Source organism: Salvelinus alpinus, chromosome 4, assembly GCF_045679555.1.
Source record: "Salvelinus alpinus chromosome 4, SLU_Salpinus.1, whole genome shotgun sequence".
In the NCBI taxonomy this organism is placed as follows: domain Eukaryota; kingdom Metazoa; phylum Chordata; class Actinopteri; order Salmoniformes; family Salmonidae; genus Salvelinus; species Salvelinus alpinus.
In genome coordinates this window covers 83,729,258-83,750,718 of record NC_092089.1, presented here as the reverse complement: position 1 = coordinate 83,750,718, position 21,461 = coordinate 83,729,258, and the positions used below count along the sequence as shown (strand labels likewise).

The 21,461-nt window shown below is 42.4% G+C and overlaps 1 protein-coding gene across 3 annotated transcripts in view; it reads right to left on the bottom strand.

The window, feature by feature from the left end:
• Nucleotides 1-2,559: 2,559 nt before the first annotated feature.
• LOC139574567 (LON peptidase N-terminal domain and RING finger protein 1-like) overlaps nucleotides 2,560-21,461 on the bottom strand; it is a 30,739-nt gene continuing 11,837 nt past the window's right edge. The window contains exons 3-11 of one of the 3 annotated variants that reach the window (XM_071399277.1): nucleotides 17,026-17,148; nucleotides 13,701-14,049; nucleotides 13,515-13,590; nucleotides 13,297-13,411; nucleotides 11,527-11,648; nucleotides 9,235-9,393; nucleotides 8,887-9,049; nucleotides 4,637-4,786; nucleotides 2,560-4,495 (exon numbers count right to left, since the gene is read on the bottom strand). In XM_071399277.1, the coding sequence (XP_071255378.1) occupies nucleotides 4,346-4,495; nucleotides 4,637-4,786; nucleotides 8,887-9,049; nucleotides 9,235-9,393; nucleotides 11,527-11,648; nucleotides 13,297-13,411; nucleotides 13,515-13,590; nucleotides 13,701-14,049; nucleotides 17,026-17,148 (1,407 nt within the window). In that variant the 3' untranslated portion in view covers nucleotides 2,560-4,345. The remainder of the gene's footprint in view (nucleotides 4,496-4,636; nucleotides 4,787-8,886; nucleotides 9,050-9,234; nucleotides 9,394-11,526; nucleotides 11,649-13,296; nucleotides 13,412-13,514; nucleotides 13,591-13,700; nucleotides 14,050-17,025; nucleotides 17,149-21,461) is intronic. The other 2 variants (XM_071399279.1, XM_071399278.1) reach the window with 2 other exon arrangements.

Genomic DNA, 21,461 nt, shown 5'->3' with positions numbered 1-21,461 from the left:
AACATCCCTGTCTGTGTGTACCAAAACAACTGAACATCCCTGTCTGTGTGTACCAAAACAACTGAACATCCCTATCTGTGTGTACCAAAACAACTGAACATCCCTATCTGTGTGTACCAAAACAACTGAACATCCCTGTCTGTGTGTACCAAAACAACTGAACATCCCTGTCTGTGTGTACCAAAACAACTGAACATCCCTGTCTGTGTGTACCAAAACAACTGAACATCCCTGTCTGTGTGTACCAAAACAACTGAACATCCCTGTCTGTGTGTACCAAAACAACTGAACATCCCTGTCTGTGTGTACCAAAACAACTGAACATCCCTGTCTGTGTGTACCAAAACAACTGAACATCCCTGTCTGTGTGTACCAAAACAACTGAACATCCCTGTCTGTGTGTACCAAAACAACTGAACATCCCTGTCTGTGTGTACCAAAACAACTGAACATCCCTGTCTGTGTGTACCAAAACAACTGAACATCCCTGTCTGTGTGTACCAAAACAACTGAACATCCCTGTCTGTGTGTACCAAAACAACTGAACATCCCTGTCTGTGTGTACCAAAACAACTGAACATCCCTGTCTGTGTGTACCAAAACAACTGAACATCCCTGTCTGTGTGTACCAAAACAACTGAACATCCCTGTTTGTGTGTACCAAAACAACTGAACATCCCTGTCTGTGTGTACCAAAACAACTGAACATCCCTGTCTGTGTGTACCAAAACAACTGAACATCCCTGTCTGTGTGTACCAAAACAACTGAACATCCCTGTCTGTGTGTACCAAAACAACTGAACATTCAAAAGAAAGAAAAATGGGAAAGGAGAAAATCTTTTTTTATTTTTATGATGCGTAGTTGGACAAAATAACATTGATGCCACTGCTGAACATTAGAGAAAACAGGTCATGCATATCTATTATACTGTGCAAGAATAGAAGTCTTCTTCTCCAATAATCAATCATACAGGAGAGGGGAGGCGCCTCAATCAAGGACAAGTCAACTGTAGTCAATTTCCACCCAGTTGTTCATTTTAACAGTCAAGTCTGGTTCCTGAATAGAGCACAGATACTGATCGCTACCTGTTCTCATGTACATCATAATCATCTATGAGGATAAACAACGTAGACGTCTGCCTGTTCCTGATCAAAGGCCCTTTTTGTGGAATTAGCCAGGGGAATTCAAGACGGCCGAAGTGTAAAGTGATCAATGTTTTTGATTGGACCTCAAGTTTTTTGTTTGTTTCCATCGGCAAACAATCAGCTAAAGACTAATATACACACTTCTGTACATGTCTGACAGCCAGTGATCTGTAGTGAGTAGGCCTACGCTTTAGAGTACATTGGACCTCATGATCGTTGCTGTATTGCGTGTATTCAGAAAGCTGGTGTGTAGGTCAGTACCTGTGGGTTCTAAGGTTCTGTGTGGGTAGTGAACTGGACATAGCCGGTCAGACCAGTGTTTCCCCTAGATTGGTTTTACTTAGATGACCCGTCTAAATCAGCTCCTAAAGCGGTTTTCAGGAGTGTCAGAATCAACCATGTCCATCTGAAGCCAAACTAAATAAAGGCAGGTCTTCATCAGCGATGTTAGAGGGAAACATGGGTCACCAGGTTAAATGTTAGGGGAGAAGTCAGAAGTCAGAATAACCAGGGGCCGAGGCCCGGCCTGCCCCTGTGCCCAACCATCTGTATGTCTGTCCTTTGGAGGGGTATCGTTGTGCGAAATATCAGGCCTTTAAATGTGCCCCTCCAAAATCTAGCACACACGTCAGTCCAATCACTGAGGGTTATTATCTATCTATTATAGCTACACTAGTATATCTACTGTAGTCTATAAACAGGCGAGTTACAATGCTGAGTCACCGGTCTGTGACGGTCTGTTAAAAACAATATGTGGTCAATCTAATGTGTCAGGTGGAAGCTAGTCTTTCACTGTCCAGCAGATATAACACATGGGGAATTAATTACAACGCTTAAGTTGCAGGTTGGTTGTAATCTTAATAAATATTTCATGACTGAATCCAACTAAATTTCTAAATAAAAACACACAATAACAGTATCTATGGCACAAATATTATAGTAGAAAAACACAGCCTGTGTATATTTTCAGCCTGTCTGTTAGTAAATCATGTTAAGATTTGCAGTTTCAACATTCCATGGAATATGGCACTAATAAACCCCAAAAAGAAAACAACGTTTGTCTATTCCCTTCTGCTCAAACACAAACACTGCCTCCTAGTGGCCAGGCACTGTAGTCACCAACACTAGTGGTGAGAGGGCCACACAGGTAGGGGGCGCTACAGGGGGCAGAGGGTGGTGTGAGCCCGGGATGGGCTAGGGAGGCAACTCCTGTCTGTCCTGCCTGTGGGTGTGAAAGCTACCAGACCTGGGTTAAAAGGAAATATTATTTGATTTATTTATTACCAAATACTTTGAACGATTGATTGAGCCTGATGGACATGGTGTGCACTTTTGGGACTATTCTATTGGTGCCATTGCGTTAGGCAAACTCAATAAAGTGCAACTCAAGCATTTGAAAGAAAACCCACACTGTTTGAACTCAGGAGTGGTAGCTTTTATATTACACAGGTAGTCTCTTCAATATACACACACACACCTTTACTGTCCAACAAAGCATCAACTTGTTTGTGTTGTCAGAGGGAGGACTGCTATCCAAAGACTGTTTACATACAGGAAGCTGCTGAGGGGAGAACGGCTCATAATAATGTCTGGAACGGAGCAAATTAAATGGCTTCAAACACCTGGAAACCATGTTTACTGTATTTGACACCATTCCACTGATTCTGCTCCAGGTATTACCACGAGCACATTATTACCAATTAAGGTGCCACCAGCCTCCTGTGCATACATACATATGCATGTGTACAGAACAACACACCGGTTTACACGTGTAGAACAGCTAAGCTGTACCACCTGTCTCTGTCTTTTTCCACCTTATTTAACAAAGACCTGGGGCTGAATCCCAAATAGCACCCCATTCCCTATATAGTGCACTACTTTTCACTACAGTCCTATTGCGGCCCTGATCAAAGGTAGTGGCCTATGAAGGGAGTAGGGTGCCATTTGGGATGGAACCCTGTTCAATACATCTTCACCAACACTAAAGAGAAGTCAGGCTATAGCAGCTTTAATTCACATTACTCCGAAATATGACGATTTTCACCCAGGCGGAGCCTTTTTATGTTTCAATGTTTCATAATAGAATATTATTGCAATAACACACTAATATTACATCCTATTCAATATTGGTAACAAGGCAGTAAAGATACAGTAATGGCAATAGTAATTATACTGTAGCGCTAGTAATTCAAAATGGCTGGTCACTGTGTTTGTCACAATATAGTAGCTTCCCAAGGTTTTAAAGAACCCCCAAAAAAGACAATATGATTATTATAAACTATACATAACTTTAACCCAAGCCTTATAATAGCATATTGTGCGTTACCCAGGAAATCAAGTTCAGCTCTGTAAGACTGAGCTATCTGTGTCACTTTTTTTAATAGCTTTTCTTCAAGCACTTCACAGCCATAGGAATCAGATCATCTGATTCTGACATGGCTGGTTACGTCATGCATGCGGGTCAGTTGCCATGGCAGTGTTCTTTATGCTTGGCTGATAAGGGAAACAGGAGTGAAAACAGTGACACCTAGTGGTTATCTGAGACATTACCACCAGGTTTAGATCCCTTGGCATGAATCAGAACAGTTTGAGTTTAACCTTATACTGCAGGGGTGTCACACTTATTTTGCCCCGGGGGCTGCATTCGGCTTTCAACGAGGTCCGGAAGGCCGCAATGAAAATGTGTTAAATTTCTTTGCCGTCAAAATTTGCAAGAGATAGTCCAATATATCCATCGTTCGTGACTGTCTATCTTTAATTTGAGTGATTATTAGCGAGCTGGACACAAACAAGAAACGGTATAGTTTAAGGTATTTCAAGCTAGTTTCACCCAAAAAGCACCTTTCACCAGTGATTCAATATGGTATTTACTTACGATGTATCTATGAACAAACATATTATTTATGTAAGTGATAAAACAATCTCTTTCTGCTCTTGGCCAGGTAAAATGGGTTCAAGCTAGGACATATGATCTCCATGGCGACAGGCTCTAAACCCAGTAACATCTTGCTGAAGATACAGGGGTGGGGAGTGGGCCTGACAGGTACTGTGTGTGGGATCTGTGTGTGAGTGATATATTAGTGTGTGTGTGATGTTTCACATTATCCAGTCTGTAGAGATGCTCCTCTCCTCTGTGTAGGGTACTGGATAAGCATCAGAAAGCCCAGGAAATCTGTATCCCTTTATCTCCTCCTCTTCTCTAGCTCTGGGAGAAGTACTCCAGAACCATGCGCAGGTGTCCCAGGCGATCGTTGAGGGAGGGCAGGGACAGGACGGTGGTCTGGTAGGCAGGATCCAGCTGGAGAACTGACAACAACCACCAACACCACGCTGGACCGTTGTTGGAGGCCTGATGGAGAGAGACAGGGAGATAAAAATGAGAGAAGAGGAAGAGAGAGAGAGAGATACAGGGGATTTTCGATACTAGATGAGTGCTGGTCTGGAAGTGGTAGGTGATAGGCAAGGTCCATGTGTGTCTGTGTGTGTGTACCTGTATGTTGTTATCCTTGTCAGGCATGGTTCCATACTGTCTGCTGATTTGTTCTCTGAGCCGTGTGTTGAGGCGTGTGTACCAGTCCTGGGCCTGCTCATACACACTGTCATGGAGGCTCTGCAACAGCTCCAACTCTGACCCCTCAGCCTAGAAACAAAGGAGGAGATTCTCAATGCAAAATACAATTGATTCTCTTCAAACCTTTAACCCACTAAGGTCAATGTCCGAGCCCCTGTGGAAATCTAATTAGCATCATACAAAAATCCCCATAAAAATCTGTCAGTGTAAGCTAGAGATATCTGTTTTTTGCACTGGATGCGTCTCAATCCACCGCATCTGCCCATGTCGCACTTCCGCAGTGAAAGGTGACAGAGGTAGAGCGGTGTTTGTCAGACCATAAGACATCCCGAAAGTACGTAGAGTCCGAACGGTTTGGCCAAAAACTATTATGACCTCTGTATGGAAAGATGAGACTCTCACGAACAGGTACAAGCTCTTGGACGCCCAGAGGCCTCACAAGGTCCCCGTTACCAGTCGAAAACATGTAGGGAAATATCTATGGAGACTTAAGTGAAAAAATAAAAACCTGATCTTTCTTACATCTCTCAGAGATCGGATAGACACTTTAGAACAAACATCCTTCCGGTTTTTGTTGGGGGGGGGGGCTCGGTTGTTCCATGTAGTGAATTTGTTATTCAATACATTTGTATGGGCAAATAGCAGTAAGGCCAAATAAAAACTTTTTTTTTTATACAAATAGCAAAATTATCCTTGGTATGACTTTCTTAAAACAATTCCATATAGCTTAGTAGAACCCACTCTCCCAGTTTAGACTCTTATTACATAAAGAAACAAACTCTTTCTTTAGTCTTTCTTTGATTCATCCATTATTTTGTGTTTTACGTTGTACATGGAAAGAATTATATAAAATATCCTCCAATGTGTCAAGTAATTATCTTTTTGTTTTGTCATGATTTGGTTGAGTCTAATTGTGTTGCTGTCCTGGGGCTCTGTGGGGTCTGTTTGTAAACAGAGCCCCAGGACCAGCTTGCTTAGGGGACTCTTCTCCAGGTTCATCTCTCTGTAGGTGATGGCTTTGTTATGGAAGGTTTGGGAATCATTTCATTTTAGGTTGTTGTAGAATTTAATGTCTCTCTTATGGAATTTGATAATTAGCGGGTATCGGCCCAATTCTGCTCTGCATGCATTATTTGGTGTTTTACATTGTACACATAGGATATTTTTGCAGAATTCTGCATGCAGAGTCTCAATTTGGTGTTTGTCCCATTTTGTTAATTCTTGGTTGGTAAGCAGACCCCAGACCTCACAACCATAAAAGGGCAATTGGGTTCAATAACTGATTCAAGTACTTTTAGCCAGATCCTAATTGGTATGTCGAATTGTATGTTCCTTTTGATGGCGTTGAAGGCCTTTCTTGCCTTGTCTCTCAGATCGTTCACAGCTTTGTGAAAGTTACCTGTGGCACTGATGTTTAGGAAGAGGTATGCATCATTTTTTATGTGCTCTATGGCAATGGTGACTAGATGGAATTTGTATTCGTTGTCCTGGTAACTGGACCTTTTTTGGAACACCATTATTTTTGTCTTACTGAGATTTACTGTCAGGGCCCAGGTCTGACAGAATCTGTGGAGAAGATCTAGGTGCTGCTGTAGGCCCTCCTTGGTTGGTGACAGAAGCACCAGATCATCAGCAAACAGTAGACATTTGACTTCAGATTCTAGTAGGGTGAGGCCGGGTGCTGTAGACTGTTCTAATGCCCTCGCCAATTCGTTGATACATAAAATGGGAAAAAAACACATATTGTAACAGCACACTTGTTGTTTGTGTACATGGATTTTATAATGTTGTATGTTTTTCCCCAACACCATTTGCCATCCATTTGTATAGCAGACCCTCATGCCAAATTGAGTCAAAAGCTTTTTTGAAATCAACAAAGCATGATTAGACTTTGTCTTTGTTATGTTTGTTAGTCGAACAAGGTGTGCAGGGTGAATATGTGGTATGTCGTACGGTGATTTGATAAAAAGACAATTTAGCATTTGGTCAGTACATTGTTTTCATTGAGGAAATGTGCAAGTCTGCTGTTAATGATAATGCAGAGGATTTTCTCAAAAGTTGCTGTTGACGCATATCCCACATTGGCATATCCCCATTGGGATCAAATCTGTCTCCACTTTTGTGGACTGGGGTGATCAGTCCTTGTTTCCAAATATTGGGGAAGATGCCAGAGCTGAGGATGATGTTAAAGAGTTTAAGTAAAGCCAATTGGAATTTGTTGTCTGTATATTTTATCATTTCATTAAGGATACCATCAACACCACAGGCCTTTTGGGGTTGGAGGGTTTGTATTTTGTCCTGTGGTAATGTAATTGGAGAATCCAGTGGGTTCTGGTAGTCTTTAATAGTTGATTCTAATATTTGCATTTGATCATGTATATGTTATAAGGCCAAAAAGATTGGAGAAGTGGTTTATCCAAACATCTCCATTTGGGATAGATGACTCGTGTTGTTTTTTGATTAGTGTGTTCCAATTTTCCCAGAAGTGATTACATTCTATGGATACTTCAATTATATTGAGCTGATTTCTGACATGCTGTCCCTTGTTTTTCCGTAGTGTATTTCTGTATTGTTTTATTGATTCACCATAGTGAAGGCGTAGGCTCAGGTTTTCTGGGTCTATGTTTTTGGTTGGATAGGTTTATCAATTCCTTTCTTAGGTTTTTGCAATCTTCATCAAACCATTTGTCATTGTTGTTCATTTGCTTCTCTGCTTGACTATTTTTGATTTGATAAAGAAGCTGAGAGGTCAAATATACTGTTTAGGTTTTCTACTGCCAAGTTTACATCTTCACTATTACAGTGAAACATTATATCCAGGAAGTTGTCTGAAAGGGATTGAATTTGTTGTTGCCCAACTGTTTTTTGGTAGGTTTCTACACTACATTCCTTCCATCTATAGTGTTTCTTACTATTATGCAGTTCCTTTGGCTTTGATGCCTCATGATTGAGTATTGCTCTGTTTAAGTAGACTGTGATTTCGCTGTGATCTGATAGGAGTGTCAGTGGGCTGACTGTGAACACTCAGAGACTCTGGGTTGAGGTCAGTGATAAAGTAATCTACAGTACTACTGCCAATGGGTGAGCTGTAAGTTACCTACCATAGGAGTCCCCTCGAAGCCATTGACTATGTACAGACCCAGCATGCGACAGAGGTGCAGGAGTTGTGACCCATTTTTGTTGGTTGTTTTGTCATAGTTGTGTCTAGGGGGACATATGGGGGAGGGAATGCGGTCACCTCCAGGTAGGTGTTTGTCCCCCTGTGTGCTGAGGGTGTCAGGTTCTTGTCCAGTTCTGGAATTGACTAGGTCGCCACAGAGTAGTACATGTCCCTGGGCTTGGAAATGGTTGATCTCCCCTTCTATGATGGAGAAGCTGTCATCGTTAAAGTATGGGGATTCTACTGGGGGGAATATAGCTAGCACACAAGGACATTTTTCTCTGTTGAGAAATTCCTTATTATTAATTTCTAGCCAGATGTAAAGTGTTCCAGTTTTGACTAATTTAATAGAGTGAGTTAGGTCTGCGCTATACCAAATTAGCATACCCCTGAGTCTCTTCCTTGTTTCACACCAGGTAGTTTGGTGGATGGGACTACCAGCTCCCTGTAACCTAGAGGGCAACCAGTGGGTCCGTCTCCTTTATACCATGTTTCTAGTAGGATGACAATGTCTGTATTTCCAATTTCTTTGATGAAGTCTGTGTTTCTGCTCTTTAGGCTAAAGGCAGATGACCTCAGATCTTGTATGTTCCAGGATGAGATAGTAAAAGTTTTGTATTCCATTGTGTCTTGTGTTGTTTTTGTGTAGTTTAGGCTCTGACCTTTACAGTAGGTGTGAACAAAGCATGTTGAGCCTCTAGTGCGCGCGCACACACACACACACCTCTAAGGTATGCCTGGTTGAGCACTGAACATTGCCTTTACAAACTGTTGCTTGGAAACAGGTCAAGTACCAGTAAAACACTCACTGAAGAACTAGCTAATAAAATAGCATTTGTAACCTTCCCCAGGATTGTTAAATTCAACCAAAACTCTGAATTCACAGGGGTCATCCAGGGCCAGGATTAGGTTAGAACAACCCGTGGTAACTTACCTTGTGGTCCTGCATGTATTCTATATCAGCAGTGTGGTATCTAGCTCTCTTCAGTGTGTGTGAGATTGTGTGTACCTTGTGGTCCTCCATGTACTCTATATCAGCGGTGTGGTATCCATCTCTCTGTCCTCTCTTCAGGACCCTGAAGCGACTTCCTCCCACACAGTCCACATACGAGCGACCGTCAGGCAACACCTCTAGGCTATGAATCTCCAGCATACAGCCGTAGTCTGCAAATCTGGAGGACACACACAGACACAGACAGAGAGTTGTTGGAAGCAAGCTGAAAGGGTAATGTGAAAGACAATCAGATCCCCAGCACAGTGTGGCTCAGCGTAGTAATGTAAAAGGGGAAGAGAGTCAGATACACTCAGGGTTCATTTTCATACCAGTATTTTCAGATTGTATACATCCACCACCCACCCTTTTCCATGTTCGTAGCTGCACATGCCAAACTTCCTGGTGCCCGTCTCCATACATCGTCTCATCATGAGGCGGTAACGAGGCTCGAAGATGTGGAGAGGACAGGGCACGCCCGGGTACGCCACCGTACACACAAAGATAGGGATGTCCTTAGTTAGACTGGGGATGGAGGGAGAGAAACAGAGAGAGAGACAGAGAGAAAGCAGAAAGAGAGACAGAGAGGATTCAAAAAGAGAGGGAGGATACAGAGAGATAAATATATATTTAATCAGGTTAACAGTGGTGTTAAGGAGATGTGTATTTAATACACACACACACAGTCAAAAGTTTGGACTCACCAACTCATTCAAGGGTTTTTCTTTATTTGTACTATTTTGTAAAAAAATAGTGAAGACATCAAAACTATTAAATAACACATGGATTCATGTAGTAACCCAAAAAGTGTTAAACAAAGTAGCCACCCTTTGCCTTGATGAAAGCTTTGCACACTCTTGGCATTATCTCAACCAGCTTCATGAGGTAGTCACCTGGAATGCGTTTCAATTAACAGGTGTGCCCTGTTAAAAGTTATTTTGTGGATATTCTTTCCTTCCTAATGCGTTTGAGCCAATCAGTTGTGTTGTGACAAGGTAGGAGTGGTATACAGAAGACCTATTTGGTAAAAGACCAAGTCCATATTATGGCAAGAACAGCCCAAATAAGCAAAGACAAACGACAGGCCATCATTACTTTAAGACATGAAGGTCAGTCAATGCGGAAAATTTCAATAACTTTTTGCAGTCGCAAAAACCATCAAGCTCCATGATGAAACTGGCTCTCATGACGACCGCCACAGGAAAGGAAGACCCAGAGTTACCTCTGCTGCAGAGGATAAGTTTATTAGGAGTTACCAGCCTCAGAAATTGCAGCCCAAATAAATGCTTCACAGAGTTCAAGTAACAGACACATCTCAACATTAACTTTTCAGAGGAAACTGCGTGAATCGGGCCTTCATGGTCAAATTGCTGCAAATAAACCATTACTAAAGGACACCAATAAGAAGAAGAAGAGACTTGCTTGGGCCAAAAAAAAACACAAGCAATGGACATTAGACCGGTGTAAATCTGTCCAATGGTCTGACGAGTCTAAATTTGAGATTTCTGCTTCCAAACGCTATGTCGTTATGAGACGCAGAGTAGGTGAAAGGATGTTCTCCGCATGTGTGGTTCACACCGTGAAGCATGGAGGAGGAGGTGTGATGTATGGGGTCGCTTTGCTAGTGACACCGTCGGTTATATATTTAGAATTCAAGGGACACTTAACCAGCAAGGCTAGCACAGCATTCTGCAGCGATATGCCATCCCATCTGGTTTGCACTTTGTGGTACTATCATATGTTTTTCAACAGGACAATGCCCCAACACCTCCAGGCTATGTATGGACTATTTGACCAAGAAGGACAGTGATGGAGTGCTGCATCAGATGACCTGGCCTCCACAATCACCCGACGTCAACCCAATTGAGACGGTTTGGGATGAGTTGGACCGCAGAGTGACGGAAAAGCAGCCAACAAGTGCTCAGCATATGTGGGAACTCCTTCAAGACTTTTGGAAAAGCATTCCAGGTGAAGCTGGTTGAGAGAATGGCAAGAGTGTGCAAAGCTGTCATCAAGGCAAAGGGTGGTTACTTTGAAGAATATAAAATATATTTTGATTTGTTTAACACTTTTTTGGCTACCACATTATTCCATAGATGTTATTTCATAGTTTTGATGTCTTCACTGTTATAAAAATAAACCCTTGAATGAGTAGGTGTCCAAACTTTTGACTGCTACTGTATACATATTTTCAGTGTTGCTCTTGTCCAGCAGCTGGTGTTGTTGCCTTGTGTGGTGCTTTGCTAATAACCTCACGGTCACAACGTCTACTCTACTACTACTGTAGTACTGTATGAGTACTCTACTGTATGAGGAGCCCGATGCATGCTGCCATAGTTACCATTAAGGTTACCAACTCGCCCCAAGCTCATTCTGGTGAGCATATGATTGCCCATCAACAATTTCACGTTTCAGTCTCTCATTTCATTCAGGCATTAACAACTTCCACCAAAATAGTTCCAAAGCTCGTTTTACAGGTAAGGGCCAATTTTGGTAGCCTGGTTAAAGCACACTGAACGCTGCACTCACAAAGATGAAACGTAGAGAAATCAGTTTGGGTGCCAGGTTACCGTTCTGGGAGACTCTAGAACAAACCGAGAGGGTTCGCAATCGACCTCCGTGTACCCCTGGTTACAGTGCGTCAGCGACAGGACTCACTTGGATAGTTCGGCCATCTCAGTCTCGTGGACCTGCTTCCTCTCATCCAGCTGCAGGGGGAAGAGGTGAGACATGATCTCCTGCAGCAGCACCGTGGGGTTGTACTTCCTGTTCTTAAAGTACTACACAGGAAAGACGAAGTGATTACGCATTATTGGGAAGAAAAGTAACAAATAAGTACATCCCAGTTAAAGCGATCTCCCTTGGGTTATAAACATGATAGCGACATAAAACAGTACAAGCAGACCTTCCATTGCAATTGTTTCATTATGATGTTTCTGATTGAGTCCATGTACACAGACAAAGGCCCTAGTTATGTAGTAGTGTACACACAGTGCCTTGCAAAAGTATTCAGGCCGCTTGGATTTCTTTACATTTTATTGTGTTACAAGGTGGGATTCAAATGTATTTCATTGTAATTTTTTGTCAACAAACTGCACAAAATACTCTGTAATGTCAAAGTGGAAGAACAATTCAATTTTTCTAAAGATTAATAGAAATTAAATAACTAAAATATAGTTGTTGCCTAAGTATTCAGCTCCCTAAGTCAACACATGCTAAAAACACCTTTGGCATTGATTACACAGGTGACTCTTCTTGGGTAAGTCTATAAGAGCTTTTCCCACCTGGATTGTGCAATATTTGACCATGATTCTTTAAAAGAAATCTTCAAGCTCTGTCAAGACATTGAGGATCATGGCTACACAGCAATTCAAGTCTTGCCACAGATTTTGAAACAGATTTAAGTCAAAACTGTAACTTGGCCACTTAGGAACATTCACTGTCTTCTTGGTAAGCAACTCTAGATTTGGCCTTGTGTTGTAGGTTATTTTCCTGCTGAAAGGTGAATTCCTCTCTCAGTCTCTGGTGTAAAGTAGACTGAAGCAGGTTTTCCTCTAGGATTTTGCCTGTGCTTAGCTCCATCCCGTTTCTTTTTACTCCCAAGTATTTGCCAATGTCAAGCATACCCATACCAAGATGCAGCCACCACCATGCTTGAAAATAAGGAGGCAGTTACTCAGTGATGTGTTGTGTTTTCCCATAAGGCTTTGCATTTAGGACAAAAAGTTGATTTTTTAGCAGTATTACTTTTGTACCTTACTGCATACAAGATTCATGTTTTGGAATATTTTATTCAGTATTTTTGTATTATTCTTTTCACTCTGTCATTTAGTTCTTTATTGTGGAGTCACTAAACTGAAGATGGATCAACAACATTGTTCTCCTATCATAGCCATTGGACTCCGTTTTAAAATCAACAATGGCCTCATGGTAACATCCCTGAGCAGTTTCCTTCCTGTCCTGCAGCTCAGTTCAGAAGGACAACAGTATCTTTGATGTGTCTGGGTGGTTTAATATATAATCCACAGCATAAGTATTAACCTGACCATGCTTAAAGAGATATTCAATGTCTGATTTGTTATTGTTACCCATCTACCAATCACTGGCCTTCTTTATGAGGCTTTCCAAAAGCTCCCTGATCATTGTAGTTGAATCTGTGTTAGGGACCTTACAGAAGTAATTTAGGCTTGCCTAAACAAAGGGTCTGAATACTTATGCAATGACTATTTTAGTTTAGGTTTGATTTATCTTATACTAAAAAAACATCTTCCTCATTTACATTAGATAGTATTTTGTGTTGATTGTTGACAATAAATGTGAATACTGAATATTTTTGCAAAGCAATGTAGTTACGTAGGCCATAGTTACGTAGGCCCTAGTTACGTAGGCCCTAGTTACGTAGGCCCTAGTTACGTAGGCCCTAGTTACCTCCTCTAGTGGTTGTTTGCAGAGGGGGCAGCGGAGGTTGTGGTCTAGGCTTCTCTCGAGGCAGGTCCTACAGAAGGTGTGTCCACAGGGAGTGGTCACTGGCTCATAGAACAACCTGTAGAGGTACAGCACTAAAATCAGAGTACAGCACAAGTTTATCAACAATTACACAGTACCACAAGACTCCACAGGATGTACCACTTATGGAAACTACTAACCTGATACAGAGGGGACATTCAAAGTCAGACACAGTGAGGACACTAAGAGATTCTCTTCTGTCCAGACTGCAGCCTCCTGAGGGAGACAACATAGAACCAATATCAACCATCTACATGTCTCTTCTCTCTTCCTCTGTGTGTGTGTGTGTGTGTGTGTGTGTGTGTATGTGTGTGTGTTCTATGTACCCCTGCTGTGCCTCTCCTCCCTCCTCCTCATCATCATCTCCTCATCATTCTCGGCTGTAGGGAGGAAGGACACGGCCTGACAGAGACTGAGACAGCACTCAGTACTGGTACCATGTTTCACCTTTGGCCCTGTCTCCAAGTCTGCTCTCCTGTCCCCGTCTGCCCCTTCCACCTGAGGGTATCGGAAGCTTTCGTTGAGGCAGTGTGTGTGGCTGTGTGTGTGGCTGTGTGTGGGTCCCTCAGGGAAGAGGATTGTGATGGGGGGGCAGTGGCCTCTGAGGTACTCTGAGACCACCTGGAGGATCTGGGGCACCTCCTCTGGCACTGACATGCCCCCCGTCTCCAGGATCTGACCAGGGAAAACACACACAGATCAATCTATCCATCCATGAATCATTTAAAAACATACTGCTACTTCATCATACACGTTCCATCATTATAAACTTATCCCACAACAAAATTCATCCTACAACATCAGACGTGACTTTAATCAATCAATCCATCAACCATTCATTTAGAAACCCACAACTTGCTGAATATTTTAAATAACTAGGCTGAACATGTAAATGACTAGGCTGCACATGTAAATGACTAGGCTGAACATGCAAATGACTAGGCTGAACATGCAAATGACTAGGCTGCACATGCAAATGACTAGGCTGCACATGCAAATGACTAGGCTGCACATGCAAATGACTAGGCTGCACATGCAAATGACTAGGCTGCACATGCAAATGACTAGGCTGCACATGCAAATGACTAGGCTGAACATGCAAATGACTAGGCTGAACATGCAAATGACTAGGCTGAACATGTAAATGACTAGGCTGATCATGTAAATGACTAGGCTGAACATGTAAATGACTAGGTTGCCTTCTGTGACATTGCATTTCTAAATCTTATCCAACCTCAGATAACCTGACACAGTTAGCCTATAACTGACCCTCTAACTGACCCTATAACTGGCCCTCTAACAGTAACCTAACTGTAACTGGCCCTCTAACAGTAACCTAACTGTAAACGGCCATTTAGCAGTTATGTAGAAGTGTTTAGATTGCCTAATATTGTCCCATGTCATATCCTTTTCTAGCATAGATGACCCCTCGCCTTAGTTGACCTGACACACATAAGTGTTAGTAGATATTCTGACAGTGTTCCATAACATATCATAGCATTTACAATGCTAGCCTGTCCTTGAATAACCCCACCCAGTCAGTCATCCTTGTTCTTGGTATACTGTACATCAGGGGTGGATGTTATATGGCCCCCAAGCCAGATTCATCCCACGAGTCCATTCAATCCGGCCCGGGGGAGGTTTGAGGATTTTTTAAACTCCAGGACACTCTTGAACGTCTAAAACTAGGTAGAAAGCATGTAGAAACACTAATGGATCTATACATTTTCAAATAACTTTTTCTGGCCTGCAAATTGCTTTTGACAAGCAAATCTGAATTTCGAAATCCCGATGTGGCCCTCGGGCTGAAATCATTGCCCACCCCTGCTGTATACAAAATCAGCAAAATAAGAAACGTCCCTTTTTCAGGACCCTGTCTTTCAAAAATACTTTGTAAAAATCCAAATAACTTCACAAATCTTCATTGTAAAGGGTTTAAACACTGTTTCCCATGCTTGTTCAATGAACCTGTGGAACGGTCGTCAAGACACTAACAGCTTACAGACGGTAGGCAATTAAGGTCACAGTTATGAAAACTTAGGACACTAAAGAGGCCTTTCTACTGACTGAAAAACACCAAAAGAAAGATGCCCAGGGTCCCTGCTCATCTGCGAAAACGTGCCTTAGGCATGCTGCAAGGAGGCATGAGGACTGCAGCTGTGGCCAGGGTAATAAATTGCAATGTCCGTACTGTGAGACGGCTAAGACAGCTGATTGTCCTCGCAGTGGCAGACCATGTGTAACAACACCTGCACAGGATCGGTACATCCGAACATCACACCTGTCCTGCAGGACGGCAACAACAACTGCCCGAGTTACACCAGGAATGCACAATCCCTCCATCAGTGATCAGACTGTCCGCAATAGGCTGAGAGAGGCTGGACTGAGGGCTTGTAGGCCTGTTGTAAGGCAGGTCCTCACCAGACATTACCGGCAACAATGTTGCCTATGGGCACAAACCCACCGTCGCTGGACCAGACAGGACTGGCAAAAAGTGCTCTTCTCTGACGAGTCACGGTTCTGTCTCAACAGGGATGATGGTCGGATTCGCGTTTATCGTCGAAGGAATGAGCGTGACACCGAGGCCTGTACTCCGGGACGGGATCGATTAGGAGGTGGAGGGTCCGTCATGGTCTGGGGTGTTGTGTCACAGCATCATCGGACTGAGCTTGTTGTCATTGCAGGCAATCTCAATGCTGTGTGTTACAGGGAAGACATCCTCCTCCCTCATGTGGTACCCTTCCTGCAGGCTCATCCTGACATGACCCTCCAGCATGACAATGCCACCAGCCATACTGCTCGTTCTGTGTGTGATTTCCTGTAAGACAGGAATGTCAGTGTTCTGCCATGGCTAGCGAAGAGCCCGGATCTCAATCCCATTGAGCACGTCTGGGACATGTTGGATCTGAGAGTGAGGGCTAGGGCCATTCCCCCTAGAAATGTCCAGGAACTTGCAGGTGCCTTGGTGGAAGAGTGGGGTAACATCTCACAGCAAGAACTGGCTAATCTGGTGCAGTCCATGAGGAGGAGATGCACTGTAGTACTTAATGCAGCTGGTGGCCACACCAGATACTGACTGTTACTTTTGATTTTGACCCCCCTTTGTTCATGGACACATTATTCCATTTCTGTTAGTCACATGTCTGTGGAACTTGTTCAGTTTATGTCTCAGTTGTTGAATCTTGTTAGTTTCATACAAATATTTACACAAGTGAAGTTTGCTGAAAATAAACGCAGTTGACAGCGAGGACGTTTCTTTTTTTGCTGAGTTTAGTATACAGTACGTGTTGAGATTGTCTAACACTGTTCCAAGGCATTCCATTCTTTAAAGCATTCCTAGAAGCAGCAACTGCCACCGTTCCTAGAACCTTAACTGACCCCATACAGTCATTTAGCCAAGCAGTCACTGACACACTAAGCTAGTGAGACTGAATGAGCCAGTGAAGTTAAGTCAGGCAGACAGTCAATGAGTGGAAAACAGTCAGTCAGTGAGACTAACTGGAACAGAGAAACAGGGTAAGGGAAAAATAGTCAGTAAGTAACTGGACCAGTGATTGGTAAACAGTCAGTAAATGAGCCAGTCAGTAAATAAGCCAGTCTGTTGTAAACAGTTAGTAAATGAGCCAGTCAGTGTTGGCTATAGCTACTGACCTTTTTAATCTGGCTCATGGCAGGAGTGAAGTCGGCCTGTAGCTTGAGACAGTGGTGAAACTGGATCAGGGCTTCAGACTGACGACCCATCTCCAGTAACACATTACCTTTACGAAAGAAACCCTGGAGAGAACAGACAAGAGGGAGAATAATGGATGAGAGAGAGACTTAGATATAGAGAGAGACGGAGAGAGAGAGACCCAAAGAAATCAGAAATATAGACATCGTCATCCTACAAGAAACATGGTAGAGGAGATGGACCCACTGGTTGCCCTCTAGGTTACAGAGAGCTGGTAGACCCATACACCAAACAACCAGGTGTGAAACAGGCAGGGGATATGCTAATTTGGTATAGAGTAGACCTAACTCACTCAATTAAATTAATCAAAACAGGAACATTTATATTTGGCTAGAAATTCAAAAAGGAAAATCTGAACAGAGAAAAATGTCCTCCTGTGTGCTACTTATATCCCCCCACTAGAATCCCCATACTTTAATGAAGACAGCTTCTCCATCCTGGAGGGGTAAATCAGTCATTTCCAGGCACAGGTATATGTACTAGTTTGTGGTGACCTAAATACCAGAACTGGACAAGAACCTGACATCCTCAGCACACAGTGGAACAAACACCTACCTGGAGGTGACAGCATTCCCTCCTGCATATGCCCCCCTAGGCACAACTATGACAACACAACCAACAAAAACGGGTCACAACTCCTGCATCTCTGTCGCACGCTGGGTATGTACATAGTCAATGGTAAGCTTCAAGGGTACTCCTACGGTAGGTACACCTATATAGCTCATCTCTTGGCAGTAGTACTGTAGAATACTTTATCACCGATCTCAACCCAGAGTCTCTCAGAGCGTTCAGTCAGCCCACTGACACAACTATCAGATCACAGCAAAATCAGTCGACTCTACTTGAACAGAGCAATACTCAAATCATGAGGCATCCAAGACAAAGGAACTGAATAATATTAGGAAATGCTATAGATGGAAGGAAAGTAGTGTGGAAACCTACCAAAACACAATTAAGCAACAACAAATTCAATCCCTTTTAGACAACTTCCTGGACAAAACGTTCCACTGTAATAGTGAAGGTGTAAACTTGGCAGTAGAAAATCTTAACAGTATATTTGACCTCTCAGCTTCCCTATCAAATCTAAACATTTCAAACAGAAAACTAAAAACAATAACACATTTGATGAAGAATGCAAAAACCTAAGAAAGAAATGGACAAACCTATCCAACCAAAAACATAGAGACCCAGAAAACCTGAGCCTACGCCTTCACTATAAATCACTAAAACAATATAGAAATACACTACGGAAAAAGAAGGAACAGCACGTCAGAAATCAGCAATGTAATTGAAGAATCCAAAGACTAACCATTTTTGTGAAAATTGGAAAACACTATACAAACTACAATACAAAGAGTTATCTATCCAAAACGGAGAAATATGGGTAAACCACTTCTCCAATCGTTTTGGCCTTATAACAAAAACATATACATGATCAAATACAAATCTTAGAATCAACTATTAAAGACTACCAAAACACACTGGATTCTCCAATTACATTGAATGAACTACAGAGCAAAATACAAACCCTCCAACTCAAAAATGCCTGTGGTGTTGATGGTATCAAAAATGAAATGATAAAATATACAAACCACAAATTTCAATTAGCTTTACTTAAACTCTTTAACATCATCCTTAGCTCTGGCATCTTACCCAATATTTGGAAACATGGACTGATCACCCCAATCAACAAAAGTGGAGACAGATTTGATCCCAATAACTTCCGTGGGATATGCATCAACAGAAACCTTGGAAAAATCCTCTGCATTATCATTAACAGCAGACTTGTACATTTCCTCAGCAAAAACAATGTACTGAGCAAATTTCAAATTGGCTTTTTACTAAATTACCATAAGACAAACCACATATTCACCTTGCACACCCTAATTGACAAACAAACAAAACAACGGCAAAGTCTTGTCTTGCCATGCTTTGTTGATTTCAAAAAAGCTTTGGACTCAATTTGACATGAGGGTCTGCTATACAAATTGATGGAAAATGGTGTTGGGGAAAAACATACAATATTATAAAATCAATGTACACAAACAACAAGTTTGCTGTTAAAATTGGCAAAAAAACACATTCCTTTCCACAGGGCCGTGGGGTGAGACAGGGATGCAGCTTAAGCCCCACCCCTATATATATATATATATATATATCAATGAATTGGCGAGGGCACTAGAACAGTCTGCAGCACCCGGCCTCAACCTACTAGAATCTGAAATCAAATGTCTACTGTTTGCTGATGATCTGGAGCTTCTGTCCCCAACCAAGGAGGGCCTACAGCAGAACCTAGATCTTCTGCACAGATTCTGTCATACCTGGGCCCTGACACTAACTCTCAGTAAGACAAAAATAATTGTGTTCCAAAAAAGGTCCAGTTGCCAGGCCCACGAATACAAATTCCATCTAGTTGCCCTAGAGCACTGTGATAGAAAAACTATGATATCAATAGTTAACGATTATATACTTAACAAATAGTAAGACATTTCTGTTCTGTTAAATGCTGTGTTTCTGTAAAGGGATGGTTTCAACTCTAACTTCCTGCAGTTAGACTGGGCGTATGGTCAAATAAATGGGTTATGCTAGAAATAGCTTGAACTGACAATGACTGTGTGATTAAAAACCTAAAGCCGGTATTCCATAGACAAGATAGCCTGCAAGAGTTTAGAACAATCCCTTATTGTCTCATCTTCATCCTGGCATCTGGGAAAACTAAGCCGGGTTGAGGGTAAAACAACATCCCGTGCAGATAACCAGGAGATGGACCAAGGTGGCTTATGGGAGGGATAGAACCAGCCCAGACTAAGCATTTTTAGGTCCTATACAAGATATGTTTTTTTCATTATCAGTTAAGCTCTCAGCAACACACACTTTAGAGTGTGGGGTCGACGGTTTCATTACTGCAATCATTAATCAATATTGAATAAAGATGATTGTTTGAAGAAATTACAAAGTCTCTCTCACTTGATTCGAATATTCCATGACAGCACACAACAACAAAAAAACTGTACATACCTTGGCCTAAACATCAGCGCCACAGCTTTGTTATGGAAGGTTATCACCTACAGAGAGATGAACCTGGAGAAGAGCCCCTTAAGTTAACTGGTCCTGGGGCTCTGCTCACAAACACAAACAGACCCTACAGGGCCCCAGGATAGCAACACAATTAGACCCAAGCAAATCATGAGAAAACAAAAAGATAATTACTTGACACATTGGAAAGAATTTACAAAACAGAGCAAACTAGAATGTCATTTTGCCCATAACAGAGAGTATACAGTGGCAGAATACCTGACCACTGTGACTGACCCCAATTTATGGTTAAGGAAATATTTGACTATGTACAGACCCAGTGAGCATAGCCTTGCTATTGAGAAACTAACCACTAGGCTACCTGGGGCGAGCGTTGGGCCAGTAACCGAAAGGTTGCTAGATCGAATCCCCGAGCTGACAAAGTAAAAATCTGTTGTTCTGCACCTGAACAAGGCAGCTAACCCACTAAGCCATCATTGTAAATAAGAATTTGTTCTTAACTGACTTGCCTAGTTAAATATAAATCAAATAAAAAGAGCCTGTCAAAGGCAGTCCTGGCTCTCAAGAGAAGACAGCCTATGTGCACACTGCCCACAAAATTAGGTGGAAACTGAGCTGCACTTCCTAACATAGTATGACCATATTAGAGACACATATTTCCCCTCATTACACAGATCTACAAATAATTAAAAAACAAATCGAATTTTGATAAACTCCCTTATCTATTGGGTGAAATACCACAGTGTGCCATCACAGCACCTGTTGCCACAAGAAAAGTGAAGAACAAACACCATTGTTAATACAACCTATATTTAAAGTAAATTTATTTTCCCTTTTGTACTGAGAGGTAGAGAGAGAGGAATGGAAGAGAGAGAGAGAGGTAGAGAGAGAGGAATGGAAGAGAGAGAGAGAGGTAGAGAGAGGGGAATGGAAGAGAGAGAGAGAGAGAGGTAGAGAGAGGAATGGAAGAGAGAGGGAGGGAGAGGTAGAGAGAGAGGAATGGAAGAGAGAGAGAGAGAGAGAGGTAGAGAGAGAGGAATGGAAGAGAGAGGTAGAGAGAGAGGAATGAAAGAGAGAGAGAGAGAGAGAGAGAGGAATGGAAGAGAGAGAGAGAGAGAGGTAGAGAGAGAGGAATGGAAGAGAGAGAGAGAGAGAGAGAGGTAGAGAGAGAGGAATGGAAGAGAGAGGGAGGGAGAGGTAGAGAGAGAGGAATGGAAGAGAGAGAGAGCGAGGTAGAGCGAGAGGAATGGAAGAGAGAGAGAGAGCGAGGTAGAGAGAGAGGAATGGAAGAGAGAGACAGAGAGAGAGAGAGGTAGAGAGA